The 14,239-nt window shown below is 40.0% G+C and overlaps 1 protein-coding gene across 1 annotated transcript in view; it reads right to left on the bottom strand.

Moving 5' to 3' along the window:
• LOC141910238 (uncharacterized) overlaps positions 1–14,237 on the bottom strand; it is a 40,292-nt gene extending 26,055 nt beyond the window's left edge. Inside the window, exons 1-25 of the mRNA XM_074800955.1 lie at positions 13,834–14,237; positions 13,632–13,739; positions 13,437–13,538; positions 13,150–13,273; positions 12,500–12,601; positions 12,318–12,367; positions 11,723–11,894; positions 10,992–11,278; positions 10,521–10,666; positions 9,916–10,072; positions 9,550–9,657; positions 8,610–8,776; positions 8,049–8,180; positions 7,297–7,483; positions 6,932–7,042; positions 6,232–6,378; positions 5,533–5,697; positions 4,568–4,765; positions 4,053–4,155; positions 3,368–3,519; positions 2,201–2,343; positions 1,788–1,995; positions 1,336–1,446; positions 940–1,047; positions 194–304 (exon numbers count right to left, since the gene is read on the bottom strand). Of these exons, the coding sequence (XP_074657056.1) occupies positions 194–304; positions 940–1,047; positions 1,336–1,446; positions 1,788–1,995; positions 2,201–2,343; positions 3,368–3,519; positions 4,053–4,155; positions 4,568–4,765; positions 5,533–5,697; positions 6,232–6,378; positions 6,932–7,042; positions 7,297–7,483; positions 8,049–8,180; positions 8,610–8,776; positions 9,550–9,657; positions 9,916–10,072; positions 10,521–10,666; positions 10,992–11,278; positions 11,723–11,894; positions 12,318–12,367; positions 12,500–12,601; positions 13,150–13,273; positions 13,437–13,538; positions 13,632–13,739; positions 13,834–14,218 (3,784 nt within the window). The 5' untranslated portion in view covers positions 14,219–14,237. The remainder of the gene's footprint in view (positions 1–193; positions 305–939; positions 1,048–1,335; positions 1,447–1,787; positions 1,996–2,200; positions 2,344–3,367; positions 3,520–4,052; positions 4,156–4,567; positions 4,766–5,532; positions 5,698–6,231; positions 6,379–6,931; positions 7,043–7,296; positions 7,484–8,048; positions 8,181–8,609; positions 8,777–9,549; positions 9,658–9,915; positions 10,073–10,520; positions 10,667–10,991; positions 11,279–11,722; positions 11,895–12,317; positions 12,368–12,499; positions 12,602–13,149; positions 13,274–13,436; positions 13,539–13,631; positions 13,740–13,833) is intronic.
• Positions 14,238–14,239: the final 2 nt, after the last annotated feature.

Raw genomic sequence — 14,239 nt, 5'->3', positions numbered from 1 at the left:
CTACGTGGATTGATCCTTTATGATATAATTATAGTTATGATATATTATATTATTTGATATATATCCGATATTTTGCATTAGAATTATTTTTGATAATGAAATATCAAAATCGACCACAAGATTTCTCGAAACATCAGCGGGATTATTTCAACCGAAGTTAACATTAAAAGGGTGTTTCCGTTAGTTTACTTACTGCAGTTAGTTTCATCGGAGCCGTCCTTACAGTCGAGTTCCCGATCGCAAAACCATTCGTTCAACAAACATTCGCCATCGCTTACGCAACCAGTCTTACCAGCTTCGCAGGCTGCGAAAAAAGCATCAAACTTTGAGCGCCCATAATTCCCCACATGACATCATCAGATTTTCCCCCCTATAAAAAGATAGCTTTACCCAAAACTAACTCTGCCCCATGACCCTCCATGACATAGTCCCCATATCAAATAATCAAATTACCCCGACAGACCAATCCAGGAAATATGGCTGCTTAAGTAGATTATCCTATTGCATCACCAAATTATTCACAGAGAAAGACATAAGGGTCGAATGTTTTCTTCAAGCTAATGATTTATTCATTCAACGTTTCGACTATATAACCTAAAAGTATCATCATCAGGAACACTAGTCTATCGTTTTCCTGAAGATGACATATTAATTTATTGTCGAAACTTAAATAACTAGCTTGGAGGAAACTTTTCGAACTTCATCTTTCTCTCGTTTCATTAGCGTGGATTCTCATCGTGACAACACGCGGAATAGTGTTTCATCAATGGTTAACCTTATTTACCCTAAACATTCCAATCTGCGGGACCCAGTTATGAGTTCAGATTTGACTCAGAGTTAACTCATCGAAAATTAACTAATCTTAACTCCGCGTTTATTCTCTAACTGCGACTGCGGAACGGGATCCGGAAGTATTTCAACCAAACAAAACACACTTACTGCAATTCAACTCGTCGCTTCCGTCAGGGCATTGTTCGATTCGATCGCATACCTGAGTAGTCGGGATGCACATTCCCATACGACATTGAAACTCGTTCGCATTGCACGCTGAAAATATACACAACACGAACCCTTATACTAGCTGACCCGGTGGTAGTAAACCCTCATCCCTGCACGAGGTCCGACTGAAGCCACTGGGACATGTTTTAGTAAATCCTGAACTGGAGTTTTTGAAAATACGAAAATTATTATCAACTTTGAACCTCTTGAGCTCAGTGCCCCCTGAACAGACATGTTTTTTTTTTAAATTTCATTCCTCCAAGTTCCCCCAGCGACTCCTAAAGATAAGAAATGTATCATTTGGATTAATTGTTTTTTATGGGTTATTTTTCTTACAGCAGTTTTTCTCGTCGGATTGGTCGTAACAGTCGATTCTAGAATCGCAAACTTGATCGACCGGTATACATTGTAGATTTTCACATGTGAATTGGTTCTCTTTTGGACAGCCTGCAGAACGGAAAGAAAATACATAGAATATAGAGAACCAGAGTGGTATTAACTTGACCATGGATGCAGTTCTACAGTTGCGGGGGATTGATTTGACTTTGGACACTGTTTCATACTTCATGAGGGTTTAATTTTACTCCGTACCAACTTCCTCAGTTTTAACGGTCTAATTTGATTCTAGACTCGGTTGTACAATTGTGTGGTTTATCTTGCCTCAGTATCCAGTTCGACACTTGCATGGGTTTAATTCGACTCTGAACCCAGTCTCATACTGTACTTTTGCGGGGTTGATTCAACTGTGAACCGAGTTGTTTCAGACCCAGCAGCTGTCTAACACTTACGGTAAGCGGGACAACGTCCGGGGTCCAGGCCTATGTCGTCAATTGCCATGTCCGATCTGTCTCCATCTCCACGGATTCCTTCGATTACTATGTTTACCGATACGCCACTTAATGGTAGTTCTGTTTGGGCGTAGTGCCAGTCCGAGCCTTGGTTTCCCGAAATCGACCAGAAGGGTGTCGTCAGGGCCGTCGGGCTTCTATATCGAACCTTGAACGTAGAAAGCAACAATTACAAAATTCACGAAGACATTTTTGATTTTCTGTTTCAAGGAAGTACTGCAAAATAGTATATGATAGCGTTTGAGGAGCACTGGGCTATATCGGTTGTCGGTTTCTTTGCATAGCCTCCTCTAACCTAATCGAGGTTTCTCGGGGAACGTGGAACTCAGTCTGTGATGATCATTCTAACGTACCTGCAGTGTTCCCATGTTTACGCCGTACATGTGGTAAGCAAACCGTAGGCATGCAGGAACGGTCACCGTAAATCTAGCACGAGATCTAAATTTAAGACTCGCACCTTCTGCGAGATCAGATGCCTCCATATAGTAATATCCACCTGAAGAAAATCACGTATGGACCATGCAAATATATATACGGAAGCCTCTAGGTGACATACGAGAGAATGTCACCACAATTCCGACTTAATATGTTGAATTTCGAGTTTTCTTTTCATGTCGAATTTCCAGTTCCAGTAAATTATGTCGAATTTCGTGTTATTTTCATTATCATCTCGAAATTTGGCATAAAAATAACTCAAAATTCGACATAAGTACCCGGATTTCTACATAAAAATAAGAAGAATTTCGACATAACTAACTCGAAATTCGACTTATGTCGAATATTGACTCATGTCGAAATTGTGAAATGATTATCTCGTATGTCACCAGGGGACTTCCGTATATATATGAGATCCATGTGAAAACGAAGAAAACTGTCAGTCGAAATAATTTTTTCAATTAAGTTATATTATGTCTACAGTAGAATTAGTTCCTTTCCAATTAACCCGAAAAGGGTCGAAATAAGTTCCTTTTCAATTACAGTAACTGAAAACAGTTTAAACAAGTTATCTTTGAATTACTTTAGTCAAAACTAGTTCATTTTCAATTACTGTTGCTAAAAATCGGTCCTAATGAGGCTTTTTTCAATTACTTAGGTCGAAATAGTTCTAAATAGTCTAAATGCGTTCCTTTTCAATTTATACTTATGTCAAAATAGTTCATTTCCGATTACTATCACTTTAAGACAGTCTAAATAGGTTCCCATTCAATTTCTTTAGTCGGGAATAGTTCGTTCTCGATTACTATTACTCTGAGACGGTCTAGAAAAGTTCATTTTCAATTACTTAAGTCAAAAATAGCTCATTTTCAATAACTAAAAAACACTATTCACCTTCATTCACCCGATGAAGCTTCTACTCACTATATATTAGCGAAAGCTCGTGCATCAAATAGATAGTTAACCTTTAAAGTACTACTTGTCTCGTTTTATTTACTCAAAACCCTTTCGTGAAAATTAGTTCATTTTCTCAGCAAACGCTTTAATTCTGCAGTGAAAATTGCAGTTCAGATTTTAAACCATACCTGTTCCTGTAGGTGTGGTGTGATCGAACCCCGGCCCGGTGAAAGTTGTCGGTGTATTTCCTTTGTTCGTTTTCCAACCTCCCTCAACGTACAGACATTTTTTGCCGTCTAGCACAAAACAGTTGAAATATTTCGAAAAATCATTGCATTTTCTGGAATGAAAATTTGAAAACATAATATTTGGGAACCAAATCTTGGATTAGCGGGTTTAATATCTCTCTATTTACAAACCCTGGTTTTGCCCTCGCTCTTAACTCGATGCGAATCTTGGGCCGAGTTTCAACTTAAGTCCTCGAGTTGTTTCAAATGAGATGAGGATTACGTCCCTCATTCGTGATGGTGACTTAAGCGCGGTCCACAGTTTTGTGGGTCCACTAACACTAGGTGCATTTCCAAGACGCGTTAGCTGAAGAAGACTGTGGTCAGTTCCACAGTTGCATGGGATTGATTTGACTCAGGCCCCAGTCCCGTCCAGGGCGGTGTGTTTTATCCGTACATAATTACCACGTCACGGCATTCGACTTTTGTATATAACCCCTCGGGGTCCCTTTTTGTCATTTTTCTATTCATGTATTCTTTCTTTTATTTTCTCTTCTATCTAATAGTGATGACTACACTTTTCGTATGGTATACTTTTAAGTGGAGAAATAAACTTATGATATTAGTAAAATAATAATCTACTTACGTCTCGTCCGATGCATCTAAACAGTCGACACGACTGTCGCAGTGTTTAGAATCCGGTATGAATTCATCCCCTGATGCACATGGCCAGTAACCCTCCGGTTTTTCTGCAATTACAACGAAAAAAATTGTTATCAGTTTTACATTGTTTTTCTTAGTAACGAGACGAGTAGTACTGTAAAGGTTAACTATTTATTTTGACGCACGAGCTTACGCTTCTAATGAATAGAAGCTTCATCAGGTACTGAATGAGTCACTCATTCACCCGAGTTGGTGTCAAATACCGAGTAAGAGTTTGAGAAATACAGTAGAATCTGTTACTCGGTTAGGTTAACTATGGTAAAATTCTATCCCGATGTGATGTTAAACTGAGTAAGAGTTTAAGAAATACAGTGAAGTCGATTAGGTTAGGACTCTGGTAAAAACCTCCCATTCAGAGTCAAGTACTGAGCAGGAATTTGTGAAATACAATATACTCTTTTTATCACTCGTTTAAGTTTAGGCTCGTGCGGAACTAACCTGGTTTTTTGCAGAAACCCTTAGTTAGTTTAATGTCATCGACGGCCACTACTGAATTACTGTCGCTCGACGATTGTTTCTTGACTTGAAATACGATTCGGTATTCGCCCAAACTCGTCAGATATAGTTCTTTGTAACGCCATTTCTCGCCCAGGTTGAAAGTGGACCGCCACATGGTGAATAATTTGTTAGCAGTACCTGTAAATGGGAAATAATGCGACGTGTTGTAGGACCATGTACGGGCGGCAGGATTCCGGGGACGTATTTGTTTGAAAAACTTCCCGCTTCATACCGAGTTCATAGATTGGAAATTCCTTTTCTGCAGTCATAGGTAAAAAACAAATATAATTTCTAGGGTTTTTTTATCACTATTATTAGAATGACAATACAATGTTTTCGAAAGAGCCTAAGACGTTTAATTTTCAACCTTTTTGTATACCTAAATCGGATTCGTTAAATTGGATATTATAGCCGCGATCGCACGGAGACGATTTCACCCGGGCCAAATTGGCACGGATCAGGCTCGAGCCGAATTTGGTCCGTGCCTAATAAGTGTGCGCGCTCACGCGTAAACCACTCATTCGATACTAAATAATGCTCAAAGTGAAGTAATTTCCGTAACAATTGGCAATTCAAACACAATCATTTCTCTCGTGCTAGAATTTGGCTCGGACCTGCTCCGACGTTTTTTTTTCGAACAGACACGGGGCCACGAATGTGAAAGGTGTTCCGAATTCGGCACAGGCCGAATTTGGCCCGGACCAAGAACGCTAGTACGAATGAATTTTTTTGACAGAATATCTCGGAATAAAATCGACTTTACTTCTAAATTTAACCGAAATTATTTTTCTTCGAGATTTCATGTGAGTATTAGTTCCTATTCGTTTTTGATTCAAATATTTCAAATATATCGCTTTACAAAGATATAAGATTTTCATGAATCCTTGAGTAGGGAAGTTAATTACCTAGATAATGGACGCTTAGTTCAGCCATGTCTAGTGGAGAATCCCCGTACATCATATAGTAAAACTGCAGACAAGTCGTACCCGACACCTCATAGGGGATCGACTCGAACGCAGCCGCGCCGGAACTGGACGGGTTGTCTTTGGACGTCCAGTAGAGAAAATGACCTAAAATTGACAATTTAAGTTTTTAATTTAGAAATACCGGTAAACATGTTATAAAATAATGAAATGACCCGCAATTGGGCAAAATTATTTCAAAGATCGAGTGAAGCTTAAAATAGCTTTTAATATTTGTATCATTCGATGGATTATATTATATGGATTCAATCATTCTTTTTAGAAATTTTAGCTGTAACGTGCGCGCTCAGAAATTTGTGCACTTGTTACTTAATTTTCAATTCCACATGTTCAAGTTCAGTGTTTATATTTAAACCAAAAATAACATTTTGTACTGGTATATGGGTTAGTTATCTATTGAATAAGATCATAGTAACAATTTTGACCAATAGACTACACTTGATCTGCTTTGTGTTTTCATGAATGGCGCATAGAATAACTTTAATTTTTGAAAATGAAATTGCAATGGAGAAAATGAACAAGGAAAACATGGTTGTTTTAGAGGCATAATCATTTCCACGATGCTTCTCAAGAAATGAACGTATTCTCCTCATTTTGTTTTTTAGATGAAGAGTGCCTTACCGGTTTCGTTTGCGAACGTGTGGTCGATCGAAGGTCCGTTTCGACCGACGATTTCGGCTCCACTCGACCATTTCCATCGCTGAGTAACAGTGCGGTGTCTGTAACCGCAAATAGTCGACGCCTCCATATCGCAAGTGGGGCTCCAACCTTTCAGAAAATAAAACGAAGGTTAAAATGTTAACTATGACTTACAGGGCAGTACGGATGCGTCCTGGTGACATCGATTTGGGCAAAATAAAAATTTGATTCAATGTGGCGGCTGATTTGGCCACCATAGTCGGCTCTTTATCTCAAGATTGAATCATTTACGATAAAATAATTTCATATATCTTATGAAAAAATAATAACTCGACATAAAATCGGCTTTTTATCCATCAAGAATTAATCGATTAATCAAGAAATTGATAAAAGTAAAACGTAAAAAGAATAAAAAGTATTCAAAAGTATATACACATTTCTTTTCATTTTCTAAACTAACGAAGGGTGGTACCAACTGATTACATTTTTGAAAAACTTAAATCTAGATAATATATAATTCAAATTTCACTAACTTGAATTTACAATTGTGGCACTAAAACGTTTCAATAAATATTATTGTATTTTGCTGCGAGGTAATACTATACCTGCCCTTTGCAACACACAATCCGAAGCGAAATTCTTCAGGTTTTTTCTTTCTACCGGTATCTCGATGTAAACTTACCGCATTGGTCCTCGTCGGAATTGTCAGCGCAGTCCGAGACCGTGTCGCATTCCGCCGTTTTACTGATACAATGGTCGGTGCTGCGACATTTAAATCCTTGCGATCCACAATCTACAAACAGACCGACGAATATAAGCAAGTAGTAAGGTAAAGATAGTAATGGAACCTTATCTCAACCGAAAGAAATCAATCCATTTAAACGTCAAATTAAAACAAAATCTTGCAAGTTTCATCGATCGTAACACCACCACCAGGTTTACAACTATTGGTGCAGACTGAGTCTTAGTTTTCCGCTCACATATCCGAATATCTTTTTCAAACTGTTGTTCCTTTCTGATATGATGAAATCTGTTTCACTTTCTTACCGAAAGGAGGACACACTCCCGAGGTGACTTTGACGTCGTCCAGGGCTATATCGCTCCATAAGCGACCTCCGCGAATGGCGTGGAATCCGACCCTGATATTGCCCGGTTCTAAATTCACCTGTCCCAACCTCCATTCGTTACCGCGATTACCACTGACCGTCCATTTCTGATACATACTCGTCGCATTCTGTAACACCAAAGATACATTTCTGGTAATATGCATTCATTGTGAATTACCCAGCAAAATGGTGAATTTAAAGTGTGATTTATAGCCATGATATATGGACATGGCTAGGAATTACATTATAATTTCTATTTGTAGGCGGACATACATGTTTATGTAATTTGTTGTGAATGTATTTTCACATGAGTTGTATTTTTTTTCTGCGCTCTAAGCAAATATCTTTTTGCTGAGCTAAATAAAGTATACTATAAAACAAAACTTTACTTCAATTTGTGAAAATTAAAATATGAGATCACCTTAGTGATTTAGATAGTATCGATGAAATGGGGATAGATTTTCGAATCACTAAGATCACCATATCCACCACGTGTGTGCGTGCAATTTTGTTTTGTAACTTGGCAAAATTTTCTGAAGGTTGGTTTGTAACATGACGGGATTATCTTGAACGCTGGTTTGCAACACAACGGGATACTTTCGAACGATAGTTTGTATTCGACAGCATATTTTGAACGGCGATTCATAACTCGATGAGGTACTTTTGAACGGGTTAGTAATGAAGATAGTTTACCTTTGTCAAAACACTCAAGGAGCCCATTGTCTTTCCGTACATGTGATAATAAAACATTAAACAGCTGGTTTCGTTCAGTCGGATTTCGGGCGACCACATTAAGGTTCCGTCACCTGGTTGACCCATGGACGACTGAAATTTTTATGAAATTCAACAATTTAAGATCTCTCATAAGATAATAATTCATGCTAGAATAATACCCGTGGAAACCACGGGTGATTTCCTTTTACCCAGAACTTCGAACTGTTCAATTTTTTTGGCAATGGAATCTTGTTTGCAAAATATGTATGCAGCTACACGGGACTCGAACCCCGGACCCATTAGGAGCAAGTCTTGCGCTCTAACTAACTGGGTCATTATGCAGTAAGAGTCTACGATTATAATTCCTGCTTACTGATTGGCTGAAATTTCATCTGCCTTTTTTGGCCCCTATACATATTCTCATACCCGTTGCATTAGTTTATGCAATGATTGACTACCAGACAAAATTCCAAGTCCCAATTCTTCTCCACGTTTTCTTCTCTTAGTTTCGTATAGTTATCTTTATGAAACTAGACTTACTTCTATGTACATGTAGTAGCCGGTTGAGTTACCGGTGGTATGGTCCGCCTGTGGACCGGTCTCGGTCGTCGACGTCGGCCCGGACATTCTCAACCACTGCAACGGGTCGTTTCCGAGTGAGTAACCGCACAGAAAACTGTCTTCAAACTGGCAAGAAACTGATACGTCTGAAAATAGTTTTGCAAAACAGGATTAGTATTTCAACACGCGATTATTATCGAAGTCAGATTTTTCCGCACGTTTTGGAGGATTAAACAGCTGCTAGCCGCCAATCATCTAGGGAACACTTCTGTCACGTATCCCTGGGTCGTTTTATCTCTTTTTAAAGATGATCGATAATACGTGCGGTTTTATGATATCCTAAAAACCTTCCTCAAAACCTTGATGAAAATAGGGTGGATGATCCTTAATTCAAATATTTTCTCCGACTTTTAGAGTACCTTTCTGTGGAGAGTGCTAGAATGGGCTATAGTAAACCATTGTAGGTCGGAAAGCTCGGGTTGAAAAATGGGTTGAACGGAGACTGAGGACGATTGAGAGTGGACTGTCTGCATCGAGAATTCTTGCTAATGGCAAATGACGATTCATCAAATTCGATGGGAATCTACATCCATAATTTTGTCGAATTCGGTGAATGAGGGCCAGTTGCACAGTGCTGTATAAATTGGTCTCATATCATTGATCGTAAGTTGTTAGATAAACTAGCGAACGTTAAAGAACAAAATACCCTGTGGACTGGTCTTACATCTAAGCTATGACCGTGCTACTGCCCCACAACGATAAGCCTAATTTTAGACGTGGGAAGCTTAACGTCAAGATGGTATATCTAGATGAAAGTTGAACTAAAATGAAAATGAACTATTTTTGATCCGCACGCCATCTGGTGTGGGAGCTGGTGGCGCCAGATAAAAGGGAATATATCGATTACTCGATTACGTACCGCATAGTCTAATTTCGTCGCTGTTGTCCCCGCAATCGTCTTTCCGGTTACAAAGCAAGCCCGTATCGATCAGACATTTACCATTGTCGCATATAAACTGGCACGGGTCTGAAAAATATCAAATACCCGATCATTCTACTGTTGGACAGAGACGAGAAAAATCAGGATCCAGCTTAACATTTCCCGTCTAAATCGGACTCTAAAGCCCGAGGCACACGCGGAAAAACGTTTGTTTCATCAACAGAAATCAATTTCCTTCATTTAAATGGGGTCGGAGATATTTGAGATAATTTCGTAAACTGCTCATATCTATCTCAAAGAAACATGCATGATACAAAATGGTTTTCATCTTCACAAACGACCTACCGGAAGTGGTGGCGATCCACGCAGACATTTGAGTGACGTTCGTGAACACCGACGGTCGCATCGGAACATTACAACCCTGAGTCATGAAACTAGCGACACCGGCTAAAAACCAGTTACCAAAGCGGTCCTTACACTGTAGCGGCCCTCCGCTATCACCCTATAGAAACAATAGAACAAAAGAGTAGGTCAGTTGTGCCGAAATAGCTAGGCTGGCCGTATCTAGTTGCACAGGTGTGGAAACGCTTCAAGATTTAGTTCTTTTGGAGCTATTGGCAATATTAGAGCACAGTACCGGATTTGGACCCTTCCAAATATGATGGCCTCCTCAATGAATATCCCTATCTCCTTACAAAATTGCCTACTAAAAATGTGGATCGTTTTTAGTCACGTTTCCCAAAAGAGATTCGAAGGCATGATCTTAGGGAATTTACGGAGGCCATCATTTCCGCAAGGGGTAATTTCCGGGGGTGTCTACTGGGAGGTATTTTGGTGATTTATTATTTAAGGCAACCATCATTTCCGGGAGGGTAGCTCGTTATTTTTTCAGTTTTGATAACCGTTTTGACGAAGAAATTTCGTGCAGTTTGTTTTGAACGCAAACGTACCGGGCATATGGAGATATGACCGGAATTGTACCCTGCACAGATTGCGGTATGCGGTACTCTCCCTTTGTACATCTCGGTTCCGTTACATTTAGCCGTCGTCACGAGTCTCATCTTGGCTTCTTTCAAGATTTCTGGTTTCTCCGGCACTGAAATTGGTTAATCGAGAAATCAGGATTCTTATTTGTAATTCAATAGATCTTGCCTCGGCAAATTTAGATCAGTTACGATTGACGACCCCCACACTTCAAAAGTAAAATAATGATTAGTAACTTATATAGGCCTTCTCATTCTCAATACTTTCAACGATTCAGTAAAACTATGATTTGCTACTTATGACAGCCTTACTATATAATGAACTCTCCCTCTCCCTCTCCCTCTCCCTCTCCCTCTCCCTCTCCCTCTCCCTCTCCCTCTCCCTCTCCCTCTCCCTCTCCCTCTCCCTCTCCCTCTCCCTCTCCCTCTCCCTCTCACCTTTGAAATCAGTTTGTCCCCATCCAGAAATATAACATATCGAAGACGGCGGGAACACGTGGTCTGTGTCGGGTACGCAGATCGGCAGTATGTAATCGGTGAAAGCTACTGGTGTTTCCAGAATTAGAATCGCTATATCGAACCCGTCGCGATACTCGTGAAAAGACGGGTGTATTCTGATATTGGCGATTTTCCTCGTCTCTAAATTCGGGTCGTCTTTCTTCGGTTTGCTTCGATATTTCGTGCCCAGACGAACCTCGTACAAATCCGGCCTGTCGTAATACTCCCTGCGACACGAAAAATGATGACAGTTGATGATGATTTAATGGCTTTGTCAGTGGATGGAATTTGCATATCATTTGAAAACGAGTAATAAGGCCATTTAAGAAATTTGATGATGTCATAGAAGGGTAGATCATGAATAAATGGGGCCAGTTACTGGTAACATTTACGCCGGAGGATAACTCAATCAGTTTTCAAATTAGTTAGCCCCTGGATTGAAGTTGATACAAGTCTATGAAAGTGGATCCTGTTTTTTGGAAAGATCTTTCATTTAGCTTGTCATTTCAAAACGAATCACCAGGTAATTTGATGCAAGAGCTTCATAGCTTAGTGTCATCACGGAGATCTAACGTTCATGACAGGCAGCTTTCAAATTTCCCTGAGTTACTTCTATTTATGACGTCATAGATGGATTAATGAAAGCGATCATGTTTGTTGGGAATACGTACTTAGTGATGCAGTGCGCGGCGGTGATTATAGTGCGTTCGCTTATCAAACTAGCGCCGCAGACGTGAATTGAAAACTCGAAAAGAGCCACTTGCCAGGGCCACCTTCCCTCGGCCGCATCCTGTCCGTTCACTACGTAAGGCGCTAGCAGATTCGAATTAGGCTTACCGCAACCTGTGTACAGAAGAATGAAATGATCGAGTTGGCTATTTGGCCCTAACACTAGGGGATTGTCCTGTTGAAGGTTTGACGGGTTGACCGTGGAATTATGTATTCGAGCACGAGGGGTGTTATAGTGCGTGGCTCCAGAAATCTCTGAACCACTGAAGTTGACTATAATGGCCTTTTATAAATACATTGGGACAATTTCCCCTTGTTCTTGGTTGTATTCTACTCTTTAAGATAGAAATGGTTCATTTTCGATTAGTACGACCCCCGATTCAAGTTTTAATTAACATCCTTGGCTATGGTGGCCGATTTTGAGAAAATCAAAAGAATATGGCGCCCAATCTCCACCAATATACGTTACATACATATCACAGTTAACATAATACATAGCGCGAAACCAAGGTCGCGATTCATATGATTGAGACTCACTTCGTTGGCTACAGGAAATGTTCAGCAGTTTCCCGGATGGGCAGTTATTGCTGAAAAACGAAAATGAAAAACGAATTATTTTTTCTTTGACCGCTGATGCAGATTAGAAAAACGACCGAAAATCTGTATTTTCAATAGTGAATTTATTTGGCGAATTGAGGTCAATTTTCAACTGAAATTACCTTTCGTTGATCACAGTTAGATTCACTTCTGCCGTGGCAGTAGATTTTAACATAAATCGTGACTCTGCGCCGACATCCATTGAGCCGTAGCTATTCACAGATCTAAAATAAGTAGAATTGAAATAAACAATTATCGCGCTTAGATTCCGTTAAATAGAAATCGACGTAATGAGCATACATATTTCTGAAACATAATTTCTCGCATAAAAAAGTTTGATTTTATAGTCCCGTGGCCTTTAGAGTAGTTTTCCGCGTAGAAAGAGTGGAGTTTTCTTTGAAAAATAAATTTGCTGGATATCGACTTTTAGTATTAAGTGAAGAAATCAAATCGATTGAACAGTTGAGACTTTTCGTTAGATCTGTCAGCAATCAGCCGGTTATACCCAAGCTGAATTGAAATTTTAAGTCTTTTAAGATATGAATAAATGAGAATGAACTTATTCTAATCCGGGGTCAGGTTTAACAAAATGGATTAACTAAGAAATATAAATCGATTCGATTTCATCGATCAGGTTTATGTTAAATCGACTCATGGGTTGGCCCTATTCGTTGAAGTTTAACCTTAAAAACTATCGCAGGAGCTGAATTTTCTGTGAAGATATATTCCTTATTTCATTCAAGCGGTAAAAAGCATACAAATATTTTCTTACTTCGCTCCAATTTCGCGACAAACGCTATCAGCGAACGAGCGGTCCACTTTGTCCATGCACAATGGTAGCCATACACCGATACTTCTGTAAATCTGAACAGCACCCGGCTGGGACTGAATTCGCACTGAAAATTGAGTCGAATCATCCGTTATGAATCGCAGAACGCGAGGAGCCGAAGAAAAATGACATGTTTACCATAAATAAGTCGTTAACTGATAAAAAGTATCGTTTTCTTTAAAATGAAATGGTAATTCCTGAATGGGTTTGATGGCATGGTTAGAACTTACGGCAGTTAAATTCGTCCGACCTGTCGCTACAATCGTAAACGCCGTTACATCGTCCACTCAATCTGATGCATTGATAGTTCTTACACGTAAACTCACAATTCACTGAAATTGAAAATTAAAATCGCGCTCATTAATTCTAGTTTAAAAAGGTGAATCCCGTGCGACGTTTCTGCGAGGTTAATTGATTAGCCTTACCGCAATTTTTCTCATCTTCCCCAGATGGACAGTCCTCTTGTCCATCGCATAACCATTCTTTCATTATACACAGACCGCTGGCACATCGATAACGACCGAGCGAGCAATCTATAGAATGATATAAACATATCAACACTGAGCAAGTCGTGGACAGTGGATGTTTTTTTCCGATTTTCACTTAGCTTTTTATTTAAAAACGTACCTTTTATATTCGTTGTGGGCGCCATCGTTGTTGGGCTTGCAGTAGTGGGCACCATTGTTGTTGGGCTTGCAGTAGTGGATACCATCGTTGTTGGGCTTGCAGTAGTGGGCACCATCGTTGTTGGGCTTGCAGTAGTGGGCACCATCGTTGTTGGGCTTGCAGTAGTGGATACCATCGTTGTTGAGCTTGCAGTTGTGGGCGCCATCGTTGTTGGGCTTGCAGTAGTGGATGCCATCGTTGTTGGGCTTGCAGTGGTAGGTGCCATCGTTGTTGGGCTTGCAGTAGTGGACGCCATCGTTGTTGGGCTTGCAGTAGTGGGCGCCATCGTTGTTGGGCTTGCAGTAGTGGGCGCCATCGTTGTTGGGCTTGCAGTAGTGGGCGCCATCGTTGTTGGGCTTGCAGAAGT

The sequence above is a fragment of the Tubulanus polymorphus genome, chromosome 8 (assembly GCF_964204645.1).
Source record: "Tubulanus polymorphus chromosome 8, tnTubPoly1.2, whole genome shotgun sequence".
NCBI lineage: Eukaryota > Metazoa > Nemertea > Palaeonemertea > Tubulaniformes > Tubulanidae > Tubulanus > Tubulanus polymorphus.
Note: the sequence above shows the minus strand (reverse complement) of the source record. Positions and strands in the feature narration are given on the sequence as shown.